At 56.5% G+C, this 25321-nt stretch overlaps 1 protein-coding gene across 1 annotated transcript in view; it reads right to left on the reverse strand.

Moving 5' to 3' along the window:
• The window catches only part of MCPH1 (microcephalin 1), a 139458-nt gene that overhangs the window by 106930 nt on the left and 7207 nt on the right, over positions 1-25321 (reverse strand). The window contains exons 4-10 of the mRNA XM_037063373.1: positions 17063-17150; positions 15392-15506; positions 14217-14360; positions 13574-13657; positions 12027-13048; positions 6882-6912; positions 4557-4627 (exon numbers count right to left, since the gene is read on the reverse strand). Of these exons, the coding sequence (XP_036919268.1) occupies positions 4557-4627; positions 6882-6912; positions 12027-13048; positions 13574-13657; positions 14217-14360; positions 15392-15506; positions 17063-17150 (1555 nt within the window). The remainder of the gene's footprint in view (positions 1-4556; positions 4628-6881; positions 6913-12026; positions 13049-13573; positions 13658-14216; positions 14361-15391; positions 15507-17062; positions 17151-25321) is intronic.

Genomic DNA, 25321 nt, shown 5'->3' on the forward strand with positions numbered 1-25321 from the left:
CAGCAGGTCATTATTTGGCTGGAGTCTCCGAATGTTTGACAGAGCCATCTGACATTTCCACAGCACGTTATTACCACGGTTCACTGTCCCTGGGCCAGCACCCCCAAACGGCCCAGACCCTCGGTGCCAGAACCCCAGACCCTGAGGCTGCGACCACCCACATCGGGAAGCTCCCTCACCTGCCGGGGCCTCAGGTGCCCACCAGCAGAGAGGGCCTCATTTCCCCAGGCCTCCTGTCTGTGCCTCTGTGCGCCAGTGGGGAAAGGACCACCCTGGCCTCTACCTTCACACGCTCCGGACGACCACGGACGGCACACGAGGATGTGTTCAGAGCGTCCCGGCTGGCCATGTGCCCCTGCCCAGTGCAGCACACCTGGCCAGGTCCGAGGCCCACAGTGTGGAGGGCCGGCAGTCCGTACTGGCCTGAGAAGACACGTGCCAGTCAATGGCACTGGGGCCACGTCCTAGTATCCTGTCGTCTATATAAATATTTTAGTCATTCGAACTCAGCGAATCGTAGCGCGCTGACTGAGCTGACAGCTACTGCTGTAACTCCCAGAGCCAGAGGGGCTTTGAGACGCTTCTGAGTTACGTCTGCCGGGGACCCCACCCCTGTCATCATGAGCCTGTCCCCACGCTGGCTGATGCTGGGACGTTCTGCCAAGCAACTGCTGCTCCCTCAGACAACGGGTCAGAAATCAGGGCCCCTCCCATCTAGGCGAGCTCACTTGTCAACCCAGCCCCATGCACAGAAGGCCCCCACCCAGGAGATAGGCCCCCCCACTGCGGGTGGCGCAGTGAGGGTTATCTATGTGGACACTTACAGGGGTGTCGCCCTCCAAGAAGTGTGGCGTGTCCCCAAAGTGAGCCATACCAACAAACCATGCTGAGCTGTCAAGAAACAAAACAAGTGTCCCCTGTCATCTGGACGAGTCACGGCAGTTCCAACTGAAAGTTAAGCTGCAGACGGAGCGCCCCAGAGACCGCACACGGTGGCGGGCAGCCCGAGTCGGGAGCCACTGCACTTCACAGAGGCAATTTGCAAAACAGGAGCGGGCGGCCTCTCCCTCGGTGAGGACTCCCTCCAGGGCCTTGCAGAGGGAGTGGACGGGAGGGAGCAGAACCGCCGGTTTAGAGAAAGTGGCCCAGACGCCCTGCTGTCCTCCTGTGGGAAGACCCCCGTGCCCTGGGCTCTGCTCCTGGGCCCTCGACAGCCCACCCGCTCTGTGCCCAGGCCCTCCTCTTGAACCCTCTCCTGCCTGGTGGTGCCTCTCTCCTTCCCCCCACTGCATGCTCCGACCTCCTCCCCCCTGCAAGGTGGCTTATTCTTCTTCTGAGAAACCAGACCCCAGGGAGCTGACTGCCCGCCCCCACACCCCCCCACCCCGCTGCCGCCCCTAGGTGAATGCAGCCCCAGCTCCCTGACACACACTGGCCAGCATCTCGGTGCAACAGCCTGGCTGCAGAGTCCACACCTTCAGCAACGACTCAGCATTTCACAAGTTTAGGGGGAAGCTCAGAAAGAAATGAGGTGCAGGATGGAGAAGACGACATTGCTGTGTGATGGCCAGAGTCCCCAGAAATGGCACGTGCACTGAAAGGAAGACGGGAAATCTGCGCTCCCCTCATTACTTAGTAAGTGGCACGCGGCACCCGCTCCGTCCAGGGTACGGCGCCCAGCAGGTGTTAGGGGGCAGCAGGACTCAGTCTGCGTCGGAAGGGCTCCTGCACACCCTGGGGAAAGCGAGAGAACCACAGCTGCTGGACAGATGTGAACCCTTCGTCGTTTGCCTCCTGCTCCATTCAAGAAACTTGCAGAAAAGTGGGTGCTCGACCTGGGGTGCAGTGCCTGCTCTTTCTTTCAATGCGCTGTCGAAACGAGCGCCCTCTAGAGCCTGAAGAGTTGGCCTCCTCGCAGCCTCGGGCCCATGGGAGCACGGCAGATCGCCCTGCGCAGGCCTCCTGCTCAGCAGAGGAGCCTCCAAAGTGAGATTTTACAACAGCCACTTAGGGAAAGCCGTCCAGTTGATGACCTGCCTTAAAAAAACCTTCTGAGGAAAATGCTGCTTACAAAAAGAAATGTATTGGTGGATTTTAGAGAGAGAGAGGAAGGAGGGAAAGGGAGGGAGGGAGGGAGAGAAACATCGATCTGTTGTCCCACCCACTGACACGTGCAGTGGTCGCTTCCTGCATGTGCCCTGCCTGGGGATCGAACCCACAGCCTGGCATATTGGGACGAGGCTCTGACCAACTAAGCTGCCGGCCAGGGCTATGAGGATGATAATACTTGGAACGACAAGAAAAAATAAGAGAAGTGGCAGGATAGACGACAGAACTCTGGAGACAGGGACTGTCACGTGCACCCACCACAGTGCAGCATTGCCGCTGCAGCCAGTGTCTCCGGGCTCTGCGTCCGTCTGTCCGACGGGGTGCGATCCGCCCCTGGTCCCCATGCCTCCCTCTGCAGAGGTGGGAGGGCTCGCTCTCCTGTCATGGTGGCATCATAGGCCAAGATTATAGAGGTAATGAAATTGCTTGTCTGCGTTCTCAAAATAAAGAAGGCTCAACAAACTACAGACTTAAAGTGGAAAGTTTTAAAACCACCGTCCTCCACTGATTTATGAAGTGCCTTTCCCACTAAATGGAACATTTCAGCTCCGAGATGCTGTGATTCTTTATGGAGTTGTACTTGTTTTCAGACTTTCAGAAATGTGTCGTGCACCTTTTGCAGCCAATGACTTGAATGTTCATCTTAAAAATCCCTTCTGTTGACTCGGGCTCTCCCTGCCCTTTTCCCACAAGGATTTAGTCTCTACTTTTAAACAGCCGTCCATGCTCACCCACCATTCCAGGAAGGGTGCAGTACTCAGCTCGGAAACACCTCCCCCTGTGAAGGACCCACACGCAAACACCAGTCCCGGGAGCAGCGTGAGCCCTGGGAGCGTGGCGCCGGGCCAAGCAGAGACCAGGAGTGACAGGAGGAGGGGAGCCGTGGGGGTGGGCCAGCACCTGAGGCTCACTGTCCCGGAGGAAGAGTGGGCCTCGAGAGGCTAGAAGCCCGACTCAAACCATCTCCACTCCTGGTAGGAAGACACCTCAAATGTAACCGGGGTATCAAAGGAACATGTGCCTGAAAGAGGAGCAGAAGGTAACAGAGAGAAACCGAGGGGAGCCAGAAAATGAGGTCACGGGACACAGACTTCAAAATAAATATGCACATTATTGCGCTTCATACCCGAATCGCCAGTTTGTAAAAACCCCAGTGCCCCAGGGCACACCCCATGTTAAAGACAGCACCCCGACTCACAGATCCGCAGTGAGCACAGCCAGCTGCCCGCAGGCACGGCGCCTTCTCAGTCTCCCGGGGAAGGCTGTGTGCTCAGTGGGGCAAGGCATGGGTCAGGGAGAAGGACCCGGGGGAGAGATGGGGGCTCTTGGGACCCCCCTTGAGCACCGGCTTCCTCTCCGTGAAGATGCAACAGCACCGGACAGGTGGCTGTCAGGAGCTGATGGCAGCTCACTGCTGTGACGGGAATGGCGCCTGGCACGGTGGGTCTCCAGGGGACCGGAGGCTTCTCCCCACAGACCCCGCAGCGAGCGGGCCGCGTCGGCCCTGCGTGTCCATCATTCTGGACGATGAGCACAGAGGGCTTCCTCGCGCATGGGAAAGACTGTCCACCCCTGGTGGAACGAATGTGAGCAAACCGCTCCGTTCCCGAGCATGCCTCGAGCTGACAGTGGATTCGTACATACTGAGGCCGACATCGTTCTGTACTTCCTTTCCCTCTGACCGAGATCATTCGTGGCAATTCCAGACAGTGACACCACGCCCCCGCAGGCACCAACCACCCAAAGCGCAGACAGGGCTGGGCTGTGTGTCGACAGGTCTGCTTTCCTCTTCCCGCGCCCTCTAGGGCCACCAGGACACATGTCCATCACCCAGCGTCCTTCCACAGACCCGGCTCATCAGACGGCTGCTCTCGTCGGGGAGGAGGCAGGCAAGGCTGGGTGTCCACAGCCCGAACCACACGGGCAAACGGGACCGTCCCACCTCGTGCTGTGTGCCCAGACAGGGCAGGGATTTAAACTGACAAGGAACGCGAGGCTGTTTCCTGGCACTTGCACACATGCACCGAACTGACAGACAGGAGCAGGTACAGCAGCGTCTGTGAGAAGATGGCCACGCCCGGGCCACAGCATCACCAAGGGTGGGGGGCCAAGGGCAGGCTGCCTGGACTCGTCAGGGAGCAGGCCACCGCCCGCTCGACAAAGAGGACAGGGGGCGACACAGCCATCAGGAGGACGCCTGGGACAGGGGGACACAAGTGACAGGCGCTGCCCATGACCAGTTTTCCCCAAAGGCACTGGCGCTAGGCAGGCAGGACGAGCAGCAACTGTGCTGGAGATGCCTGTCCCTGCAGCAGGAACCCCCTGTCCTGCACGGGACTGCGGTCACGTGCTCAACACCCACGCACCCCAAACCACAAGTGGGGGACCCTAAGGCAGCAAGAGGATGTAGCAGCGTTGGAAGTTTAGGGCCACCTTTTCACACTGACCTTTTGGCCTTTCCCTCTTCTCCTTGATGTCTCGCGCGGTCCACTGCAGTCCTTGCGGCCTGCCCGAGAGCCTTCCGAGTCACCACACCTGGAGGGCCCAAGCAGATGGGGGTCTTTGACACCTACGACCCAAGCAGATGGGGGATTTGTTAGGACTTGCCATGCACTGAACACTAATGCAACTTAAGCGAGTTGCTGAAGTTTCGAAATTTCTTTATGCACACTGGCTACTCGAAGCCACGATCCTTTTAAACCAGCACTGTGCACTCCCAGCTCTGAGATCTGCTCGAACTTTCAGTTTATTCCACAGGATTCACCCCACTCAAGGGTCAGCAGCCACTGTGGCAGCCAGGTGACAATGTGCCGCTCCAGCACCCATCTGTCCACCCGACAACCAGAACATCGCCTGCAGCCCAGGTGCGACCCAAACCCCAGTTCTTCGATTCTTACGATGACAATCAGGCCCCAGCTCCACCAAGAGGGCGGTTCTTAGCTTTGGGTGAGTGTGAGCTATTCCAGGAAATGCCCGCAGCACCCAGCTTTCAGTCTACGGAGGAGAAATGGCGATTCCACTGCCCGCAAACGTCCACCTCGGACCAGCATCTGCACGAGACACGCACCGCGAAGACACTCCCTGGGTGGGGTGTGGTCTCACTAGATGCTGATCAGAGGAGGAACCCTGAGAACCTAGAGTCAAGTGAGAAACGTCTGCTTTACATGGATGGGCCCCTCAGTCCTACTCTTCCCTCCCAAAGCAGCCGGCCTGCTCTCCGAGGGAGCTACTCTGGAGGAGGGCTGAGAACGCCAGCCACCACCTGTCTGGTCTCAGGTGACAATGCACAGAGAGCCGCGGGGACATTTGCGTCCCAGCCACAGCCACGAGCCGGGTCGCCTACCAACACCCTACCTTCAACACCACCCCACGCCCTGCCGACACACTCACTAACCTGCAGTCTCTCGTAAGCAGGGCGGCCCACTGTATGTAGAAAGGTGCGGGACTTATAACCCAACAGACAAGGGAGATGCGGATAAGTGAACATGAGGCAAAAACAATTTAAGTACCACCAGAAATTAAGCGCCAATATTTCAAATAAAATAGGATGCACTAATAAAAGATACAATTAATCTTGGAGGGTCTGATTTGGAAATTTTAACTCTTCTTTCAAAACTAGGATTCCAGATAAGTGAAAACAAAAAGCAGAACAATGGTGAAATATTTGCTTGAATTCAAACTAATTGCTACTGGCGACTTGGGCCCTAAGAACGTCAGGTTCTGAGACACCTACAATCCCACCTACGGGGTCCCCTTGGAGCCCAGACGGACCCCATGCTGACCCTGCTACCCCTCAGCAGGCCTTTCTGTTTGCCCTCCTTTCACGTGCCTCCCTGCCCCCCCGCTGACGAACTTGGGTGGCGCCCACACACAAGGGCAGTCTGGTCTGAGGTCCAGCCGTGCTCAGCTCCTCCTGCGCTCATCTGCAGAGAGCATCCTCCACCCAGCCTGTACCTGCGCACCTACCTGTGCTTTACTTCCCACCGGGGCTGACAGTCGCCCTCCGAGAGCCCCTGGCCCCTGGGGCAGAAACCCGGTTTTCATCGTGAAGATCCAAGATCGAAAGCAACTGTCTGCGCCCAAGCTCTGCCGCGGGCAGAGGCCTGGGAAACTCGTCCCCGCCACGTCCCCCTGCAGGTCCTGCCTGCGCCCAGACTGACGGCACAAGTAACAGCCATCCATTTACGCAACTGACGCTTGTTCACACAAAACCCTCTGACGGATCCACTACCTCAGGAACCAAATGGCTTCTGAAACCGATTTAACAATTCGCAATGCCAACGTACAAAAGCAGGTACTCAGGAACCAAATGGCTTCTGAAACCGATTTAACAATTCGCAATGCCAACGTACAAAAGCAGGTACAAAGTGTCATTATCCCAATGCAAAGTTTCTCCTGAGTCTTTGAAATCTGAAGCATTTAGGAACAACGTAGAATGCAGAATCACAACGCTAACAAAGGGCATGACTGGGAATCGGGGAACACGCTCGTCACTAGCTCTACCCAAGCAAAACCCAGGTAACATCCATCTGACAAAACGATGTTCACTCTGTCGACCAGGAAGAGAACAAAAACCCAATCCACATCTTCCACAGATGTGCAGCTGTTTCCTTGACAATCGCTGCAGAGAGAACGAAATCGGGGCTTTCAAAGATGTGCGTTAGTTTCAACACAGCATAACCGTTTGCAAGGGGTGGGGGGCCAACCCTCGTCTTGGAATTTCCAGCACCTGAATGTGGACCACCTCGACTGTCTCTCCCACCTGCCGGTACTCCTCTGGGAGGGGGACAGCTCCACACCCACCTTCTCTCCCCTCGGTTACCCCAAAACCGTGGACGCAGGTGCAGAGCAAGCACATGGTCAGCGAATAAATGGATAAAGGAAGGACTAAAGCAACGTGTGCATCGGTTACAACGCCTTCCTGAAAGGCTCACTAACCCACGTCCAGCTGATAGGACTGCCCACCCTCCGTGAACAGACGGCCGGTCCCGGGAAGGGGGCTGAGGAACGCTCTTCTGAACACACTCGTGTGAGCCGTGTGAGCCGCCAGACAGTGCGGAGGCCACCCTCCCGTTTAAAACGCCGAAGGGACAGACGCCTACACACAGACCTGCTCATTTGGTACAACGCCATCGCACACTTCCTCTCGAAGAAACACTCGGAACGTGCACGTGCTCTACCTTGAACAACACCCAAGTGCCCAGGACTGCATGGGTTTGGTTCTTAAAAAACATCTCTAAGATACTTACAATGAACGCAATTTCGAAACGACCTACTTGCTCACAAATTCAACATGACATGCCAGATGCATCACCAAGTTTACCAAGCATTCTCACGGGGCTGCAGAGCAGACCTGAATTACAAAAGCCACCCTCTGCCTTGGCATCATGCGTTACAGCCACACGAAAGCGCACCTCTCACCATCACCACCGCGCTTCTACCCATAATCCCTCCACCAACTGAAGGAAGTCACAACCCGATCAGGCCGCCCCCTGTCCCACACTGGCCATTCCTCTAAGTGAGCACAGCCACCACGCCACACACCCTGCGAAGCCGGGGGCAGCCTCCAGTCCTCCCGCCCCAGAGGGGCAGTGACCACCACGTGCCTGGTGCTGGCATGGACTCCACATAGCCCCTGCACACAGAGACAGACACCCTGCCAAGGTGGAGGGGACCCAGCGCGGCGTGGACCACAGGATGGGAGGTGTGCGTGCTGGCGTGTCTCCCTCAGCAGTACCGGCTGCAGGAGTGCTCAGCCGGCAGCCTAACCAGAGCACTGGTGGCAGAGCCGAGCCCTCTGAGTCCCTCGGCGCAGGGCAGACGCCCGTAATGGGCAAAACCAATGAAGGAGGTTCTGATTCAGGTGGCCCGTGGCTTTCTGTACTTGGCCATGAAAACCGACACTGGAGTGGGGCGGGGGTGGAGTGAGGCGGGGGGTGGGGTGGGGTGGGACTAGACCTGCAGTGAGCAGTGCCATGGCAGGGTGGAGAGCCCTGTCCACCAAAAAGTGACATTGAACAGCATCATACACTTCCTGTCTTATGCTGTCAAACATGAGAGCGACTGAGGTCGCCGCTTCCACGCAAACTCGATGTGGACGTATCTCCTGGCTCAAGTGAGTTCCAGCAACGCTGTTCAGAGCTGGTTACGTCAGAAAGCTCTGCAAGGCCGTGGAGGTGCTGGCCCTGCAGGGTGAGGGCGGGTCCCAGGCCAGGTCCAAGGGCAGGTCCAAGGTGCCGATCTAGAGGAGAGCCTGACAGAGCCCTCCGCACCCTGCAAGCCGCGCTGTGCTCCGTGAGAGCCACCTGCTTGTGGACGGCGGGCGTTTGCAAAGGCGCAATGCAGACGCCCTCATCACACATCAGTCTTAGCAGCACCGGCAAGCAACTCTGGTGGGAACAGTCCCTTTGAACCCCGATCAAGTGAAAGGCTACGGCTCTCCCCAGAACAGAACTCCATTCTTCCCCTCAGACTTCCGGCACAAAAACTTCAATTGTGAGCTCATTGAAAAAGTACTTACATATCCTGATTTTCCCTCCTGGCAGACAAGCCTAAAATGCTTACTGATTTATCATAAAAAAAATTTATTGACCCCTGACATAGTCCATTAAAAAAATTAAGTGTATTTATTGCTCTATTGATACGGAACAGCAATTTTCCGCCTTTTTCATTGCATGGCACACATGAACTACAATTCTGCAACACAACAAAAAATACGCTTTTTGCTGACCTGACCAAAAACGTAGGTATGACTTTGATTCATTCACACCAGACGGATACCACTTGTCGGCTGTTCTCATTTTTATTCGACACTCTGGCAGGGGTGTCTGACCTTTGGCGTCTCTGGGCCACGCTGGAAGAAGAGCTGTCTTGGTCCGCACACTAAACACACAAACACTCAGGAAAACTGATGAGGAAAAAACAAAGGTTTTAAGTGAATTTAGGATTTTGTGCTGGGCGGCAGTCACAGCCGCCCGGGGCCCCACGTGGGCTGGCCACCCCTGGGTCGGAGAGGCCAGTGCCGCCGACCAGCCAGCTTCACGCTTCTAGTCCTGCAGCACAGCAGCTGAAAACGGCCGGTGGGAATGCGCAGATGTGTGCGGCGTTCCTTTTTGAAGCAGACTCTAAGGCGACAGTGTTAACATGGCCCCATGTGTGCACTGAGATCTCCTTGCACTGGTGTGTCCGCGCCCACACGCACGCCTGGCCTTTGACAGACACAGTGCCCAGCAGGCAGCCCTCCTCCGTACAGCGGCCGAGGTGACCTTTACAGCTTGAATCCCACCCGCTGCTCCCTGTTAGAAAGCCCCAGTGGCTTCTCCCCACAGGGCAAGCCCAACCTGAGCCGCTCCGAGTCTCTGTAGCACTGCGGGCCCCGACTGGCTCCTGCCGCCCCCAACTTCAGCTCCAGCCCCTCCAGCTGTTGCTGTGCCGGCCTCTGCACCCTTCCTGCCAGCTCCTTCTACCTCAGGACATTCGCTCCTGCCGTCCTCAGGCTGAACCACGATTCTAGCTGTCACGAGGCTGCCTCTTTTACCACACCCAGGCCTGCCACCAACGTCTCCTCCTCTGGGATGCCTTCCCTGACCACCTGCACTTCTGGGGTTCTTCTTATCCTGCTGCTCAAACCCTGATGCAGCCCGTGCTCTCCGTGCCCTCAGTGGGGCACCACGTCTGGGAGGGTGCACTGCCCCTCCCCCCAACCAGGACCTTCCTGGAAACCAGGGGGTGCCTGGGATGCAGCATGGGTACAAGTAGCCCTAAGTTAACTCACGAAAGAAGGTGAGGAGAGAGGGATAAGAACATGTTACTCTTTTCAGCAATTTTTGTCATAGTAAGCATGTATCAGTGTATTGTTTATAAAATTACAGAATAAAAGTTTAAAAAGAAAACCCACAACTTCAAAGGTGACTACTTAAAAACATCCAGAACAGAAACTTCCTCCCCCTGTCCCCCTTCTGTCGATGGCTGTCACCAACTTTTACCTGCCCTGCGGCCTGTCCTGCTCGCACCTGTTGTGGACACCGACCAGGGGAAGGGAAGGGAACTGAGACCAACAGGAGGAACAGGCCTCCATTCCAGCTGGAGGGACAGCAAGGAGCGCCCAGAGGTCCACACCCCCGCTCCCAAGCCCTGCACAGGGCGTGTCTGCTGCTCGGGGATGGTGACAGGGTGGACCCTCTCAGGGAGGAAGGACACAACCAGGCTGACCACAGGCCGGGCCACTGAACCACAAACGAGGGTTAGGTTTAGGCTGACCATATGCAGGTCTCTTCTGTCCTAAGATGCAATGTTCCCCTGGGATGGCAGGGGGCGCTAGGAGACATCTTTCCACTAAGCACAGATTACGTCTGTTTCTAGCTCTGGGTCACCAGGGCCAGCCTGCACCCCACTGTGTGACACCCCACCCCTCAATCACTGAAACCTGATGTCTCCCGGGAGGCCCAGCGCTGTCCTGCCCCTTTCTACTGGCCCCAGACCTCTGGGAGCCACAGCCCCCAGGTCAGTCCGACACACACCCCATGCCTGCACCTGGGAGAGCCACGCGCTTGCTCGACACCGCGGCGCCCCACACGGGCCATGCTGCCGGAAACCAGCCCTCCTCCCACTTCTCTGCGTCTGCAGTCATTCCCCAGTGCCCGGAAGCCTCACAAGTGCCGAGGGGCTCACTGGGCGTGAGGGCATGAGCTCTGAGAGCAGGACACTCTTCACTACAAGGACGGTTCCACGCAGCCAGGGTTTTCAGTGAGAGTCGCTGCGACTTCAAAGCAAATGCTGCGAAAACACACACTAAGCCTCATGGAACATAAAATACAGTCTGTTGCCAACTCTTACACATTTTCAGGAAACAAAGACATAAAAATTACATTACAGATACACAACATTCTCTTTGAGAGATGAATTTAGGGGGCCCCATTACACCCAAGGGAAAGAGGCAACACATCTGCACTCACTGGAGCCCCCCGTAACACCCCCACCTCAAAAAGGGTTAAAACCCCTCGATGGGGAGAGAAATGATAGAAAATAAACTGGGCCTTAGTGAAAAACCAGCCCGATCTTGAGGTACAGGCCACTGAAGTTCAAGATTTCTGCATTTTGATTGCCGAAATCTATTTTTACTTAAAATCAGAAAGTGCAAGATGTTTTCTAATTTTGCTGCCTTTGCTACAATAACAATTACAGAGCTCATTAATACGGTTACAATTAAATTACAGGCTGAATAAATCTATTTAACCAATATTGCTTCAAACAAAACAAAAGTCAAACAAGGCCGGTGACAATGAACTTACCTAAGGAAAAATGCTAATGTTATTTCTTTACAGCTAATGTGCCTAAAGTCTCTTGCAGACAAACCCACACAGTGTATTTCCATTCACCTTTCACCCCTTCCCCCTTCCTGATGGCAGAGCAGCCTCCGCTCCGCCATCACGTTCCTTGGAGACAAGAGCGGCACCCCCCCAGCAGGGTCCTTTCAGACCCGCCCTCTCCCAGCATGCCCCTGGGCACAGCAGCCGCACTCAGCAGGGACAAGGGCACGAGCGCTCACTCCTGCCCGTCACACTCACTGGCTGACACTCTGGCTCACGCACAGACAGTGAAGGCGCGCAGGAATGTGTTCGTGACACCACACACTCCAAGGGCACCAAGCCGTCTAGCTCTGAAGAATGATTTATTGGAAAAGAGCAAGCCTGCATTCTTTAAACTTTAAAAAAAGAAGACACACTTCATCACAAAAGCGCCGTGACCCACGTAAAAGACGGACACGCCGCCCCATGTCCCCATTGCACAGACCCTCGGGGGCTCACAGCTCTCACCCCGCCCTCCAGCTAAGCCCCCTTTCTCCGGGGACCCCTGCGCATCGGTCACCTACAGAACCGAGCGCATCGCTGGGATTCACCTTCGGAGGCACTCGGCACCCTGGAAGTGGGGTCTTCTCTCTGCACGCCTGGGAAGACGTCCACCGAGTCTTTCGCTTCCCTGTCGCTTCCTTTTGTGGGAGTGGCGTCCCCAGGATGCGCAGGTGGACGTGTGAACTCAGGGTCGGTGCAGGGGCGGTGACTCCCCTCGGGGCCTGTGCCCTCTCTCTTCTGAGCCTCACCCTGCTGGCGACACCCTGGGGCTCCTTTGGCACCAGGTGGCGTCTCGGGAGCCACGCAGCCCAAAGCTGTGTCCGGCTCGACACTCAGAGGCTCCCGCAGGCAGGCGCTCCTTTTTGCTGTGGGGCTGGCGAGGTCAGGGGATGCGAGGCTTCGGCCAATGCAGGAGAAATCGGCCGTCTCTAAGACACTCGTTCTCTGCCTCTTAGAAAGGCCCGCAGCGCACACGAACTGAGAAGGGCTGGAAGGGGACCGCTGCTCTGGAGGGAGAGTCTCTGAGCCCCTTTCCCTGAGGTTTTCGGGGGAGAAGTAATCCTCGTAGGAGGACGTCACAAGGTCCCAGGGCTCGAATGCAGGCCTGGCCGAGAGCCTCCGGCGCTTTTCTGCCTGGAACAGCGGCACTCTGGGCGTGGGGAGCTCCCTGCCGCACTGCCTTCTCTTCAGGCTCCCTTCTCGGGGCGACTCCTGGCGCTCCAACACTCTTCCTCTCTTCTCCAAGGAGCCTCTGGGGCCTGGATGTCCCACACAGTGGCCCTTTGGTGCAGGTGGCACAGGAGACAGACTACACTCATCACCACACGTCTTCAATACCCGCGCAGATGGCCCTGCGTCAGGGGCCACCGCGCCCCCTGCGGGGCATCTCCAGCCGTCTCCTTCCTCCTCCGGGACAGGCCGCGTGGGTTTCCGAGGCGTTGACCGGCTGCGGAGCTGGGGAGAGGCGGGCGGATGTGCACTGCTCGTTTCCACGGCGCATCCTCCCCGTCTCCTGTCCGGGTGCCCACAGCCTGCGCTTCCCCATAGCTCATCGAAAGATGACTGCAGGCCGCCAGCAGAGGAGTCGTCTGGAAAACAGTGACGGAGAACCAGCTTTTAACCAGTCGTGTGGAGTGTGGGCCGACCGTTATCAGTGAAGAAGGGCCGGTCCCGGCCCCCCCCCCCCGCCCCGGTTTCTGGGTCGACGCGTAAGTGTGTCATGGGCCCGGCCCGTCACACACCCCCTGAATTCACCCCACGTGCCGAGCCGCAACTGCGCTGTGGCTCTCTCTCCGTCCCGCGTACCGGTGTTCAGACTGCGAGCAGGTTAGTTCACACAAGGTCACAGTATTTTTTTTTAATGAGTAATTGATTCTGTGCCAAGAAAGCAAATGCCTGAGATAAAAACCTTAGGAGTCATGTGATTTCCTGTGTCTTAATTTTACTATGATACCTATTTTTTACTACCCAATACCTAATTTCAGGGTGTAATTTCAGGGTGCAATTCATGAACCCTGGTTCTTAAGTAACTACTCTTCCCACCTGATGAATTTCCAAATAAGAAAATCTTAATAAGACTCTAACCCTTAAACACATCACAGAAAACAACGTACCTGAACACAAAGATGTGTCATGTGAAGTGTCCAGAGTCGCTTCACACGAGGAGTCGTCACGAGACTTCTCCATCAGCTGGGAAGCTGCAAAAGCAAGCCACCCCATCAGACGCGGTTCCAGCCCTCGCTCCGGCAGCAGTCGGCAGAATGCCCGCACCTCCCGCTTCCCGCCCAGACCGGGCCCTGGCATCCACCCCAACACGCCGCACAACACCCGGGAGGTCCAACCCGGGCTCACGGCCAACGGTGAGAGCCCCAGAAAGCAGTCTGCGTAAGCACGTGACGAGAAAGGCTCGCAGCACTGGACCAGGCCAGTTGGCAGGCACGGAGAGAAGTCGGCCCGAGTCCCGCAAAGGCAACGGCTGCTTCCTGTGGTCAGTGGCCCGGCGCACAGGCCTGGCCCTCGAGGACCGGCAGCAGCCGCCTCCACGCCCGCAGCGGCGCGGCTCTCATGGGCCGCTGGCAAGCGACTGCTCACGTCCACATGCTCCGCGGATGGTGCCGACCGCAAGGGGCGGGGGAGGCAGGGATGTGAGCTCTGCTGCCGACAGCTAATAAACGGAAAGGGGAGAACAAAACCCTTCCCACCACAATCTAGTCACCTGCCTGCATAACACTCGTTCAACAAGACGTGGGTACTCACACGTAAGGGAGAGGTTTTCCCTCTTCTCCTTCATCTCCTGCAACCTCTTCTCCATGGCAAGGTGATGGCCACGGTGCATCGCAGTGGTGGGGCTGTACATCAGTGACCCACTGGGCTCAAACAAGAGCACAGGGACGTCGTCTCCTGAAAGTAGGCAAACGTCCAATTTCAAGCTAAAAAAATGCCTTCCAACAAATGGATTCCTTGCAGGGAACGTCCCGCCCACCAGTCTTCCTCCTCCCTTTTCACATCATGCCCCGCTAAGAAACGGCCACATGCCAGGCACTTACTTGCTAAGCAAGTATGTCCTTCAACTCCTCCCAAACCCACGGCATCAGTGTCCTTGTGGATGAAGAAACTGAGACTCAGAAGGAACGCTGTGGCCAGGGTCACGTGACTAGTGAGAAGGTGAAGGCGCTCGGAAACCTTGCTCCTAAGCGCACCCGAAACACGCCTGTTTGGCACAGGGTTTGTTCTTTGCTAAAGGCAATCTCACCGCGGCAAGTGCGAGAAGCGCACTCTGACCCGCCCTCTCCTGCAGGAGAAGAGCAGTGCTCCTGCCACGAGAGGTGGGCAGTGAAGCAGAGACGACTCCGCACAAAGGCAATGGGACTGGTCACGGGCTCCACATCAGCTGCTTTCCACGCCCACTCTGCTCAGCCCAGCAGGCGAGTACTTGGGTTTGCCGCTCCTTTGGGTCTTCACCGCCTCACGACGGTGCCCGTGCCTCAAAACTCACATAATCTGTCCTTTGTCATCGAGCCCCAACAAAGAAACTAAGGTGCGCTAAAAAAATACTGCACTGAATGTCTGACACTGAGAGAATACATGTTACAAGCTTCCTCCCCCAGAGGAAAAAAAGAAAAAATTGTAACTAGGTACGGTCAACAATGCACACAAGTGCACTGGGTGTTAACAATGTACACGAACACCGACTCCTGACACTGCACACCTGGAGCCACCAATAAACCAACACTGTGACCCGGAGCGTGACTGCACGGTCCTTCGAGGCCCACTGTCAGGTCTGCAGGCAACCTGCGCTCCGGTCTCCTCGTCCGGGGCTGGGGCCACCACGGCCCTGCGCCGTGCCCTCCTGGGTGCCACTGCCACCGGGCAGACTCAACTAGACGGGGAAGCACAGGACGCAAAGGACCACGCCGCAGGTCTCTGCTTACCTAGAGTTGTTCTTTGTCTTTGTAGCTCATTAGCCATCTTCTCAAATTTCTTTTGAAGTCTCTTATCATTTTCTGGTGTTTTAGGAGTAAAATCTTTAGGCTGCATACACTTATGCTGTACACGAAAAAGAACACAAAAATAACATACAGTGTTGCAGTTACGCAAGACAGAAAAAACTTTCGTGTACATTTTGGATATCTTTTATAACATTAACAAAACATCCTTAGGGAGGCATTTTTTTACAATTATGTGAGCTCATCCACTGTGGAAATTCGAACAGAACTTTACGACTGAATGAAGGGCTGGGTGCACAAGTAGCTCTGTCTTCTGAGGCAACTCAGTAACCCAGCATTCTCGATTTCCATGGAAATTCTTAAACAAAATCAATCTCCTCCTTATTTTTTGCTACTCTCATGTTATCTCCCTGCCCCACCAAAAAAACATGATGTAGCAATAAAACACAAAATCAAGTATCTTAACACTACAAGCAAAACACTGTGACTTAACCTTGCCTGTCGTTAAATCACAGCAAGCCCATTCAGCCCATAAGAAGCAGGAATCATCACTACAGGTACAAAACGTGACAGAACCAGTGGCCCTCAGCGCCCTGAAGCCCCAGGCTCAAATCCCAAAGGAGTCTCGGCTTAGTTAACTTCCAAGTCTCAGAGCCCCTAACACTCCTTCCCCACCAGCCTCCGCCAGCCTCCCCCAGCTTCTGCGCTGCTGCAGGAGCACCAGGGCCCAGCCCCACCTCCACACCTGCGCACACCGACCTGCAGCTGCTCGCACAGCTGGCTTTCCCCCACCCTGGAGAGAGACGCCTGTGGCGGAGGCCTCCTCTGGGGTTCAGGCAGCAGCCACCCCGAACGTTTACAGGGGAAGCACGCACTCTGCACTGAGGCCCCGGTCCAGGGCCCAGCTCCACCAGCCAGTTATCGCTCACTCATCTGACCGGTCAACAAAACACCAGTAGGCGCCAGGCACTGGCCCCAGAGGAAGAGCCTCACCACCCTGGCGCCCGCCTTCCCTGAAGGAGGACCTGGATGACACTGTGTGGCGGGTGGGCCCCTTCCAGCAGGCGAGGGACTGGCCAGAAGGGTTCTCACGGAAGCACCTGCACGGCACACCAGGCGCGGACTCCACCTGCAGGGTTGCTCTGGGGCTGCAAGTCCCCGGAGGCGGGCTCTGTGCGCCCCACCGAAGCACTCCGACCCCATCACCTGTGGGTGGGCTCTGTCAGCGGGGGAGTGAGGGCGGGAGAACACAGGTCCCCCTCGGCGCTCCCTGGTCCCGAGGCGCTCATTCTCCAGACCCCAAAGCACTGTTATCTGGGCCGCGCGGGCCTTCATACAGCCAGGTCTCCCTGTCTAAATGCCGGCCTCAGCACTGCACGAGAGATAGCGAGCACTACAGGCGGCCAGGGACGAAGGCCTGTTGGTGGGTCTCCCGACAAACTTTAGCTTGTTCCTGGCCAACATCAGTCTCCTCCATTTCTTGCCAATTACATCAAACATTTATAGAATGAAAGAATCTCTAACTCACTAAAAAACACGAAGTGACAACAGTATCACCAAAAGTGACTCTATTCCTAAACGCTTCATTTTTCTAAGAATAAGACAAAATGAATATATTTACAACTGCCACCGTGGACAGGGAATCGGCACACTCACCTTCTTTCTCACCAGGCTCGGCAGGTGCTCCGGAGGCCTGGCTGCGGGGAACAGGGCCTCGTCCACGTGCGTCCCCGCCGTCCTGCACCTGCGGGCGTGAGGAATCAGAGTCCCGAATGAGCGCTCCCCGCGAGCGGTGTGTGGCACCGAGTCTGCGCGAGTCGGCTGGGAAGGGAAGAGACAGCACAGGCCACCAGGGGGACATGGCTTCCAAAGTAAGCACACATATGACCAACTGCAGTCATCACTGTGAATCAGACTTTCCAAAGTCTTCTCCACACGACATTTTTGAGGATAAGAGCGGAAGTGAGAGCACACGGAGGAAGCATTCTTTCTGCACACCACTTCCAGACTTGTGGCACATGTGAGAATGAGCGTGCATGGCGCTCACACAGGTGGGGGTGCAGGCTGCCCCGGGAGTCACTGACAGCCAGCAGGGTCCAAAGGACACGGAGGGCGGAGGGCTTCTCCCTCCAGAACCAGGCGGTCCTTTCGTTCTTCTGTCCAGATCCCAGCCACCCCAAAGTGGCTGTACCTCCCCCTCCACAGCGTCCATCACCACAGGTCACTGCCACTCTCTCCACAGCACCCCCCTCCTTCCACACCCAAAGCGAAAAACCACAGGGACTTCCCACTCGGTGCCCTCCCGTTCATTCCGATGCAACTGAAATGCTGACCTTGAAACACCTTACTCAGCCCTTCCCAGACCAAACCCTCCCCTCACACCCGCATTCACAGAGCAGCCCCACTCCCCTGCAGACCACACCCAGCCAAACTGCAGACCTGCACTGCTCACTGTCGGGGGCCCGGGGCAACCCCAGCCCTCCCCGCGGCCCTGCAGGGCACATCCCTGTCCCAAAGACCCCCTGCTCGCAGGCTCCAGCCTGAACACACCTGCACACACGGAGCTCCCTCCTTGGGCCACGCCCTGCGGTTTCCCCAGAGTGTGGTTCTCCCCATTCTCAGAGAGCTTCCTGTTTCCCACAGCTCAGTGTCACAACTCCAAGAGGGGCCGCAGGGCCTCCCCTGCCCCTTCTAAAATCTGTTTCCATCACCAAAAACCGGGTTCCACAGAGGCAGGCGACACGCCTATCTGGGCACGACGGTGACCCCGTGAGCACACAGATGCAACCTCCTGAGCAAGCGGAATTGCTTCGGGAAGACGAGTGACCGTCACCATCCCCACACACAGTGACACCTGACCTCCTCACCGTTGCGCCGACCTAAACACAAAAGCTAGAACTACAAGCTCCTACAAGGAAATAAAAAAATTCATAATTTTGAAGATATTCAGATAGGGTATCAAAAACATAAAGCAAAAAGAAAAGAAAAAATTGGACAAAATAAAAAAGTTGCATGCTTCAAAAAACATAAGAAAATCAAAGTCACAGACTGCGAAAAATATTTACAACATGTATATTTAACCAAAAAAATTAGTATACAAAGTATGCAGGTATTGTCTGCAACTCAATATTAAGACGACAAAGACCCTATTTTTAAAAATGCACACAGGATGTCCATGCCAAAGACAACACACAGTCACCAAGCAGGCCACCTGACGCTCAGCCCTCCTGCTCAGAGAAGCCCTAGTTAGAGCCACATGTGACCCTTACGCTCGAGGTGCATCGTTTCGTGATGAGGAAGCCGAGACAATTCCCTGGGGAACAACGTTCTCAACAACCAGTGCTGACGACGCTGACGCCAACATGAAACCGCACACAACACTAGCCCAGACGGACCCAACACCTAAGCACAGGCCCGGAACTACACAGTTCTTGGGGAAAATACAGCAGTGAACCTTGTGATCTTCGATTCGGTAATGGTTTCTCAAAGGACACCAAAAGCACAAGAAACAGACAAAACGTAAACTGAACTCCATCAAAACAGAAACCTTTCTGCTTCAAAAGACACGTAAGGAGGTGTGAAGAATCTCCAGGAGACAAGCTGGCAGATTACATACATGATGTGGATACACATGCGACGGCCACACGGTGGAGACACGCAACAGGCCTCCACTGTGGATACAGGTGACACAGCCACAGGATGGGACCCGTTCGATCGTAAAAGGGGATTCAGACACTCCCTTCAATGCGGACAGATCCTGAAAACACGGAGCTGAGAGAAGGCGGCCACACACACGTTATGTGACCCCGTTTCTGCGGCACGTCCAGAAGAGGCCAACCTGGAGACAACACAGATCAGGGGCTTCCTGGGACGGCGGGGTGTGGAGGGTGGGGTGTGGAGGGTGGCGTGACGGGCCCAGGGCTTCTTTCTGGGGTGAAGAAAATGGCTTAACCGCACTGCGGGGATGGCTGCACCACTGAGAACACGCTGGAAATCGCTGGACTGGGCACTGTAAATGGGCGAATGGGACTGTGCACCATAAATGGGCAAATCCCAAGAAACTAAAAAAAGAAGAAGAAAAACACGAGCTTCCACTGCATCACACACAAGTCTGGGCGTGACCAGGTCAGGGCTGGCGAAGACACAGACAGCACTGGAGGGAACGGAACGGGACAGCCACCAGGAAAAGACACCCAGTGCGCAGGGCGCTGCTCTCCTCATCACAGCCCCGAGGTGAGGACAACCCGCGCATCCCTCGACAGGGCAGTGGGTAAACCCTCCGCAGGTGCCCAGACGGCAGCAGCGCTCAGCTGCGAAACGAGAGTGAAACTGGAGGTGCATATCTACACACAAGAAGCAACATGGGTTAACCTCAGAGACATGACGCTCCACAGAAGGGGCCAGGCCTGAGACAGCACATGCTAGAGGACTCCCGGGATGTGAGACCTGGAACAGGGGAGGCCGATCTGTCCCCTTTGGGCACCAGGTCTGACATGCTCTCCAAGGACAGGCCACACTGGGGCTCCATCGTCCTGGGGTTGACCTGGGACCTTCGCAGGGAAGAAACAGGTGGCAGGCATGCTAGAGTGTCATCCGTGCATGCACGTCACCAGGGCCTGGGGCGCCCAGGGAGCCACGTTCCCCAGGCGCCGGATCAGAACCCACTGAAGAGACAAAGAGCTCGCCGCTGAATCCCCATGTTCCCTCGGAGATGCGACAGTCACATCACCCCCACCTAGTGGTTAAGAAGAAAAGGGCCTCAGGAGGCATCTCTAAAGGCAGAACCAACTTCCCAACCTTCCTTTTCCAAGTGCTGCTCCTTCCCAGTGACAGGGAGGCAGCATGGGTCACCCTTCCCGCTGGCCAGTCCTGCTGGGGACCGGCCCACGAGCCCCTTTGCCCTTAGGCAGCAGTTGCTGCTGTGAGCCAGGGGCCACGCCCTCCCTCAGGACAGGGCCCCCACTGACCTGTGGCCAAGCGCTGTGCCGAGGCCACAGCCACCCGAGGCCACCACCCGCCCCTGGTCCGCCAAAAGTCCATGCAGCACCAGCACACCCCTCTCCGTGGCAGCTCTGGGGAGGCACCAGCTCCAAGGCCACACTCCTCACTCGCAGCAGAGGCACAAGACCGATTGCAGCTGGGCAGTGGCGGTGCCCACCCGCTGTGCTGGCCACACAGGTGGCGGCCACAGGCCAAGGGCTCCGCTGCAGTCTGCCCACCTGCAGCTCCCGTGCTCTGCACTCAAGGAGCAGCCGTGTTCGCCCAGACAGGACGTGTGCGCATGCATATGGGGATGACACCCCAGTGAGAGCAGATGGTCCCTGACATCGTTTGCAGGCACGGCTCTGCAAAAGCCGCACTACCTGGTGGGCACCCCCGCATGACCCAGAGGCCCCGAAGCACCACACAGAGGGCTCGAGAAGAACTGCTGTGGCTGGCAGGCCGTCAGACAACCCGAAACTGGGGGTCCACATCACTTCCGTGTTCGCCAACGGTGGCCACACCAAGGGGATGGCTGGGGGCCGACCACGGGCGCCTGGGCAGGCCTGCGGGGGTGACGTGGGGCTCTGCACGTGCTGGTGGGAAACTGGAGGGGCGCCCGGCAGCCAGGTCCTCTCGGGGGCAAATGCCAACCCCCTGAGCTGTGCTGACCGCTTAGCTGCAGTTTAGAAGTGGCCCTAAAGGGTCACATTCATCAACTTCTCTCAACAAGAAGTAGGGGTGACAGTCACGCTGACCCTGACCCTTCCAGCTTTCTCCCTTCCTTTCGCACCCAAGTGTCCAGTCTCCCAAGGAAAGACAGGATCTGATCCGCTGCCGTACAGCGGTCTGCTGCGGAGAGACTCCCAGAAACAGCCCAGCAAGTGGGCCTCTGGTGACACCCAGTGGCCTTTCCTAGGTGTGCTCACACTCTGGGTGCAGACCGTGGGCAAGGGTCCGGCAGCGGTGGGCAGAACGGACTCCCGACAGGCTATAGGCTTGGCTCTTACCTCGAAGTCCTGGTGGAGAAAGGTCAGGCTCACTCTCAAAACCCAAGGAAGTGGAGATAAAGTCACCTTTATTTCTCTGTCTACAAAGTGGGGAGATAAAGCTGGCTCACAGAATGAGGGACAGCTGTGGAGTCAGGCGCTCCGACGCACACTCTCCAGGAGAGAGTCTGACGGCATCTGCCACGGAGTCAAAGACCAGGCCCTCTTCCCGCACAAGCCCACTTCTGGAATCAACCCTAGAGAGAGGCTGTGTCTGCCAGGGAGCGAGGCAGACGGGCGCTCCGGTCGCTGGAAAGAGGAAGAAGAAACGAAAAACTTCACACTGATCAGCAGCACATCAGTCACATAATCACCAGGTATCTGTCACCAGAGTCCACATATGTTTAGAACAATGAGACCCATTTCTGTATACAAACACGGGAGACATCTTCCCAGACACCGCTAACTGAAAAAGGGTGCATTCCATGAGAAACCTACTTATTACCACGGGTTTACACAGATGCAAACACAGACATGTACGTGTACACGTTAATTGTACCCTTAGAAAAAGTACCTACTTCTCAATGGCGTGTTTCCCTCAACTGAGGGGAGGGAGAATAAGGCAAGAGGTAAACTAGATATACATACACTTTTAAAGTATACACACATTCGAGCACAAATACATGTGATTCAACATGAAGTTTTTGTTTTCAAGAGAGCAAGAGAAAATCTGAAAATCAGTGGCTGTTGCAATAGTTGAATTCTGAATGCATCACAACAAACACCAATGAGCAGCAGCGGAAGAACTGGCAGGAAAACACGCAGCGAAGTTCACTTTAAAGGGACCTCAGAGGTGGTCTGTGGGCAAAGGTACAAGCAGTCTGGAGTCTCCACGAGGCCACGGAGGAACCAGGGCTGAGTGGGGTGGCGAGAGAGAAAGGGGACACAAAGGACTCGGGCCCGCAGAGGAGAGCAGAGCAGACAGGCAGGACCCCCCGGAGGGAAGTGGCGGGGAGGCCTCACGAAGTGCGAGAAGGCCCATCACTCTGGAGTTTATAAAAGCGTCTCCATCAGCTTCGGGCCTCAGGAAAAGTCTGTTTTCCTGCGCCTTCCACTCCATATGCCTACACCACCTTGTACATGTAGCTCAGGTCACTTCCCCAAGTCCCCTGGTATCACTAAGCCAATGTAAGGACAGGGTCCTCTGTTTGTCAGTGGCAGTGATAAATACTTACCGGGCACCCACTGTGAGTCAGGAGTGCGTCAGCAACCTCAGTGGGGACTCAGCAGCGGAACAAGACAAACGCAGAGTCTGCCCTCACAGTTTACGCTGCAGCAGAAACACTGAAACCCGTGATGACGTGGGATCAACAGACAGAAGAGACGATGACGTTTTAACAGCACGAAAAGGAGGCAGGCAATGCAGACAGAGTGACAAACAGGGCTCCACTGCAGACTGGGGACAGAGGGCACTTCTGGGAGGACAGCCCTTCCCGAGTGGCATACTGGGGGCAGGGCCTGCGGAACAGGTGCAGTGCCCAACACGCAGCCCACGCTGAGCAGCAGGTAAAGAGCCAGACAAGTGTGAGACACCTTTGAGAAAACACAACTGAAACGCCAGGCCTCAGAGCCTGTGGGGCCTCCAAGGCCAGCCCTCCACCCCCACCGCCTTCCTGGGGGGCTTCACTGGAACAGCCACACCCACTAGCTAGTGTGCGCGTCCCCTGGGTTCCCCAGCCCCAGAGCTAGGTGGTCAGACAAAGACCACGTGGACCTGTCCCTGTCCCGACGAACTCCGCTGTCCCTGCTCTGCAGCTAACTGGGGTGCCCGCACAAAGGTAAGAAGGGGGTGGGGAAGCCGTCTGAAGAAACGGCAGCCCCAAACTCACAGTTTGTACACCCAAATCCTCAGACAAATCTGCACAGAATGAATTTTAGAGCACTCTAGTCAAAGCTCTAAAACCAAAGAAAAGAAGAACTTGACAGCAGTGGACAGAAAGGACACATTACTCACAACAGAGAAGTGACCGCAGCGACCGTGGGCATTGTGGTGGACACCGGAGGCCAGTGGAGAGTGGGAAAGCCACGGCCGCCCTGGAATCACACCCCGACCAAAAACACCGCCCACACGAGACCACAGCACAAGGCCACTTGCGGGCAAGGGAGAGCCCTAGGGCGTGTGCCGTCGTCTGAGGGGCAGAAGTGGGAGTGGGCCATCTGGCGACCAACGCTCCAACACGCCGCTCCGTGATGGACAGAACAGAACGCTTAAACCTGACCCAACACAGCTTCCGTCAGACCTCAGCTGGCGGGCAGGTGATGGGGCAAGGCGTGTCCACGCGACGGACGGTCCCACCCGGCCAGCTGGGGACACGGTGTGGACAAGCCTCCAAACAGCATGTGTGCTGAGAGGGGCCCGCCACCGAAGGCCACACAGGAGCCTACCTATGCGGAGGGTCCCCACCAGGCTAGCTCGGAGACAAAGTGGGGGGAGAGTGGTGAACACTGCGGGGCGGCTATGGGGCAGGGGGTGACTGCTTGCTGCCTGGGTGGTGCTGAAATGCTCTTCAATCAGACTGTCGTGGCTGCATATCTCTGTGCACGGGACACATGAAAACACCACCAGCACGCTGAAAGGGCGGGTTCTACGCAAAATTCACCGTCATTAAAAAGAAATGCTCAATGTAATTAACCCTGGCGATCAATGGGGTGACAGATGTCGCAGCCAGATCACCCTCACATCCTGCTCAACGTAATTATTCACACTGAAAAAAAAACACACCAGAGACAACTCAGATCTTCAGGAATAAACGAAGTGCACCACAGCAAAAATATAGCCGACTACGAGACACTCCTTTTCCTCTAAATTTACTTAAAACACAAAGGCCTTTTTAGACGTGGCCCGGTGGGAGCCCGCCACACGCAACACGAGCCTGCCACACGCAACGTCGTAGCCCATGTGGCAGCAAGGACGGAGCAGGGTCATGGACGCACACAGAGGCCAGGTTTCTGGGCCCGTTTCTGGGCGGTGGGCAGCAGGGCGCCTGCAGACTTCGGGAAGTTAAGGACGCCGGAATCCGCGCAGGATCACAAGTCAGTACGTGAAGACTGCGGGCGGAGTTCTGGTCACAGCAGGGAAGGATGGGGACAGAGGAGAGAATGCACTGCACTCCCCAGAAGAGGCGGGCGCCCCGGCTCCAGCCCTGCACACCCCAGTCTGCCGCTCACACCGGTGCCCACCCATTGTGGAAATGGCTGGGTCTGGTGGGGAGCACAGGTCCAGGTGCCAGCGAGCGAAAACGTCATCGAAAGAAAATACCTGGCCGTGGCCCGGTGGCCCAAGAGCCACCAAAGGGGCTGCCCTGCGACTCCAGTCAGTCTGAGTTGGAGCGGCACGCACGCGGGTTTCTCCTCGGCCTCTGCACCACAGAACCTCCTCTGCGGGCTGGGCTCCTCCGCCAGCACGCAGACAGACCCTCACTTCCCGCATTTCTAGACCCCTGCCAGGTCTGCCCCAGCTTCTCCTCCCAGTTGCACAGTCCCAGCTTCTCCCTGAACCTCTCTGCTCCTGTCACTCCATCCAAACAGCTTGTCAAGACCCCAGGCTCTCCTTTGTCGTGCACTCCAGGGGTAACTGCCCAGACCTGGCTGTATGCATCCCGGATCGCTGCTCTCTCCTTGACAGTTTTCCTTCNCAGACTTCGGGAGGTTAAGGACGCCGGAATCCGCGCAGGATCACAAGTCAGTACGTGAAGACTGCGGACGGAGTTCTGATCACAGCAGGGAAGGATGGGGACAGAGGAGAGAATGCATTGCACTCCCCAGAAGAGGCGGGCGCCCCGGCTCCAGCCCTGCACACCCCAGTCTGCCGCTCACACCGGTGCCCGCCCACTGTGGAAATGGCTGGGCCTGGTGGGGAGCACAGGTCCAGGTGCCAGCGAGCGAA

Source organism: Sturnira hondurensis, unplaced genomic scaffold (assembly GCF_014824575.4).
Source record: "Sturnira hondurensis isolate 20B ecotype Veracruz unplaced genomic scaffold, ASM1482457v3 Scaffold0014436, whole genome shotgun sequence".
In the NCBI taxonomy this organism is placed as follows: domain Eukaryota; kingdom Metazoa; phylum Chordata; class Mammalia; order Chiroptera; family Phyllostomidae; genus Sturnira; species Sturnira hondurensis.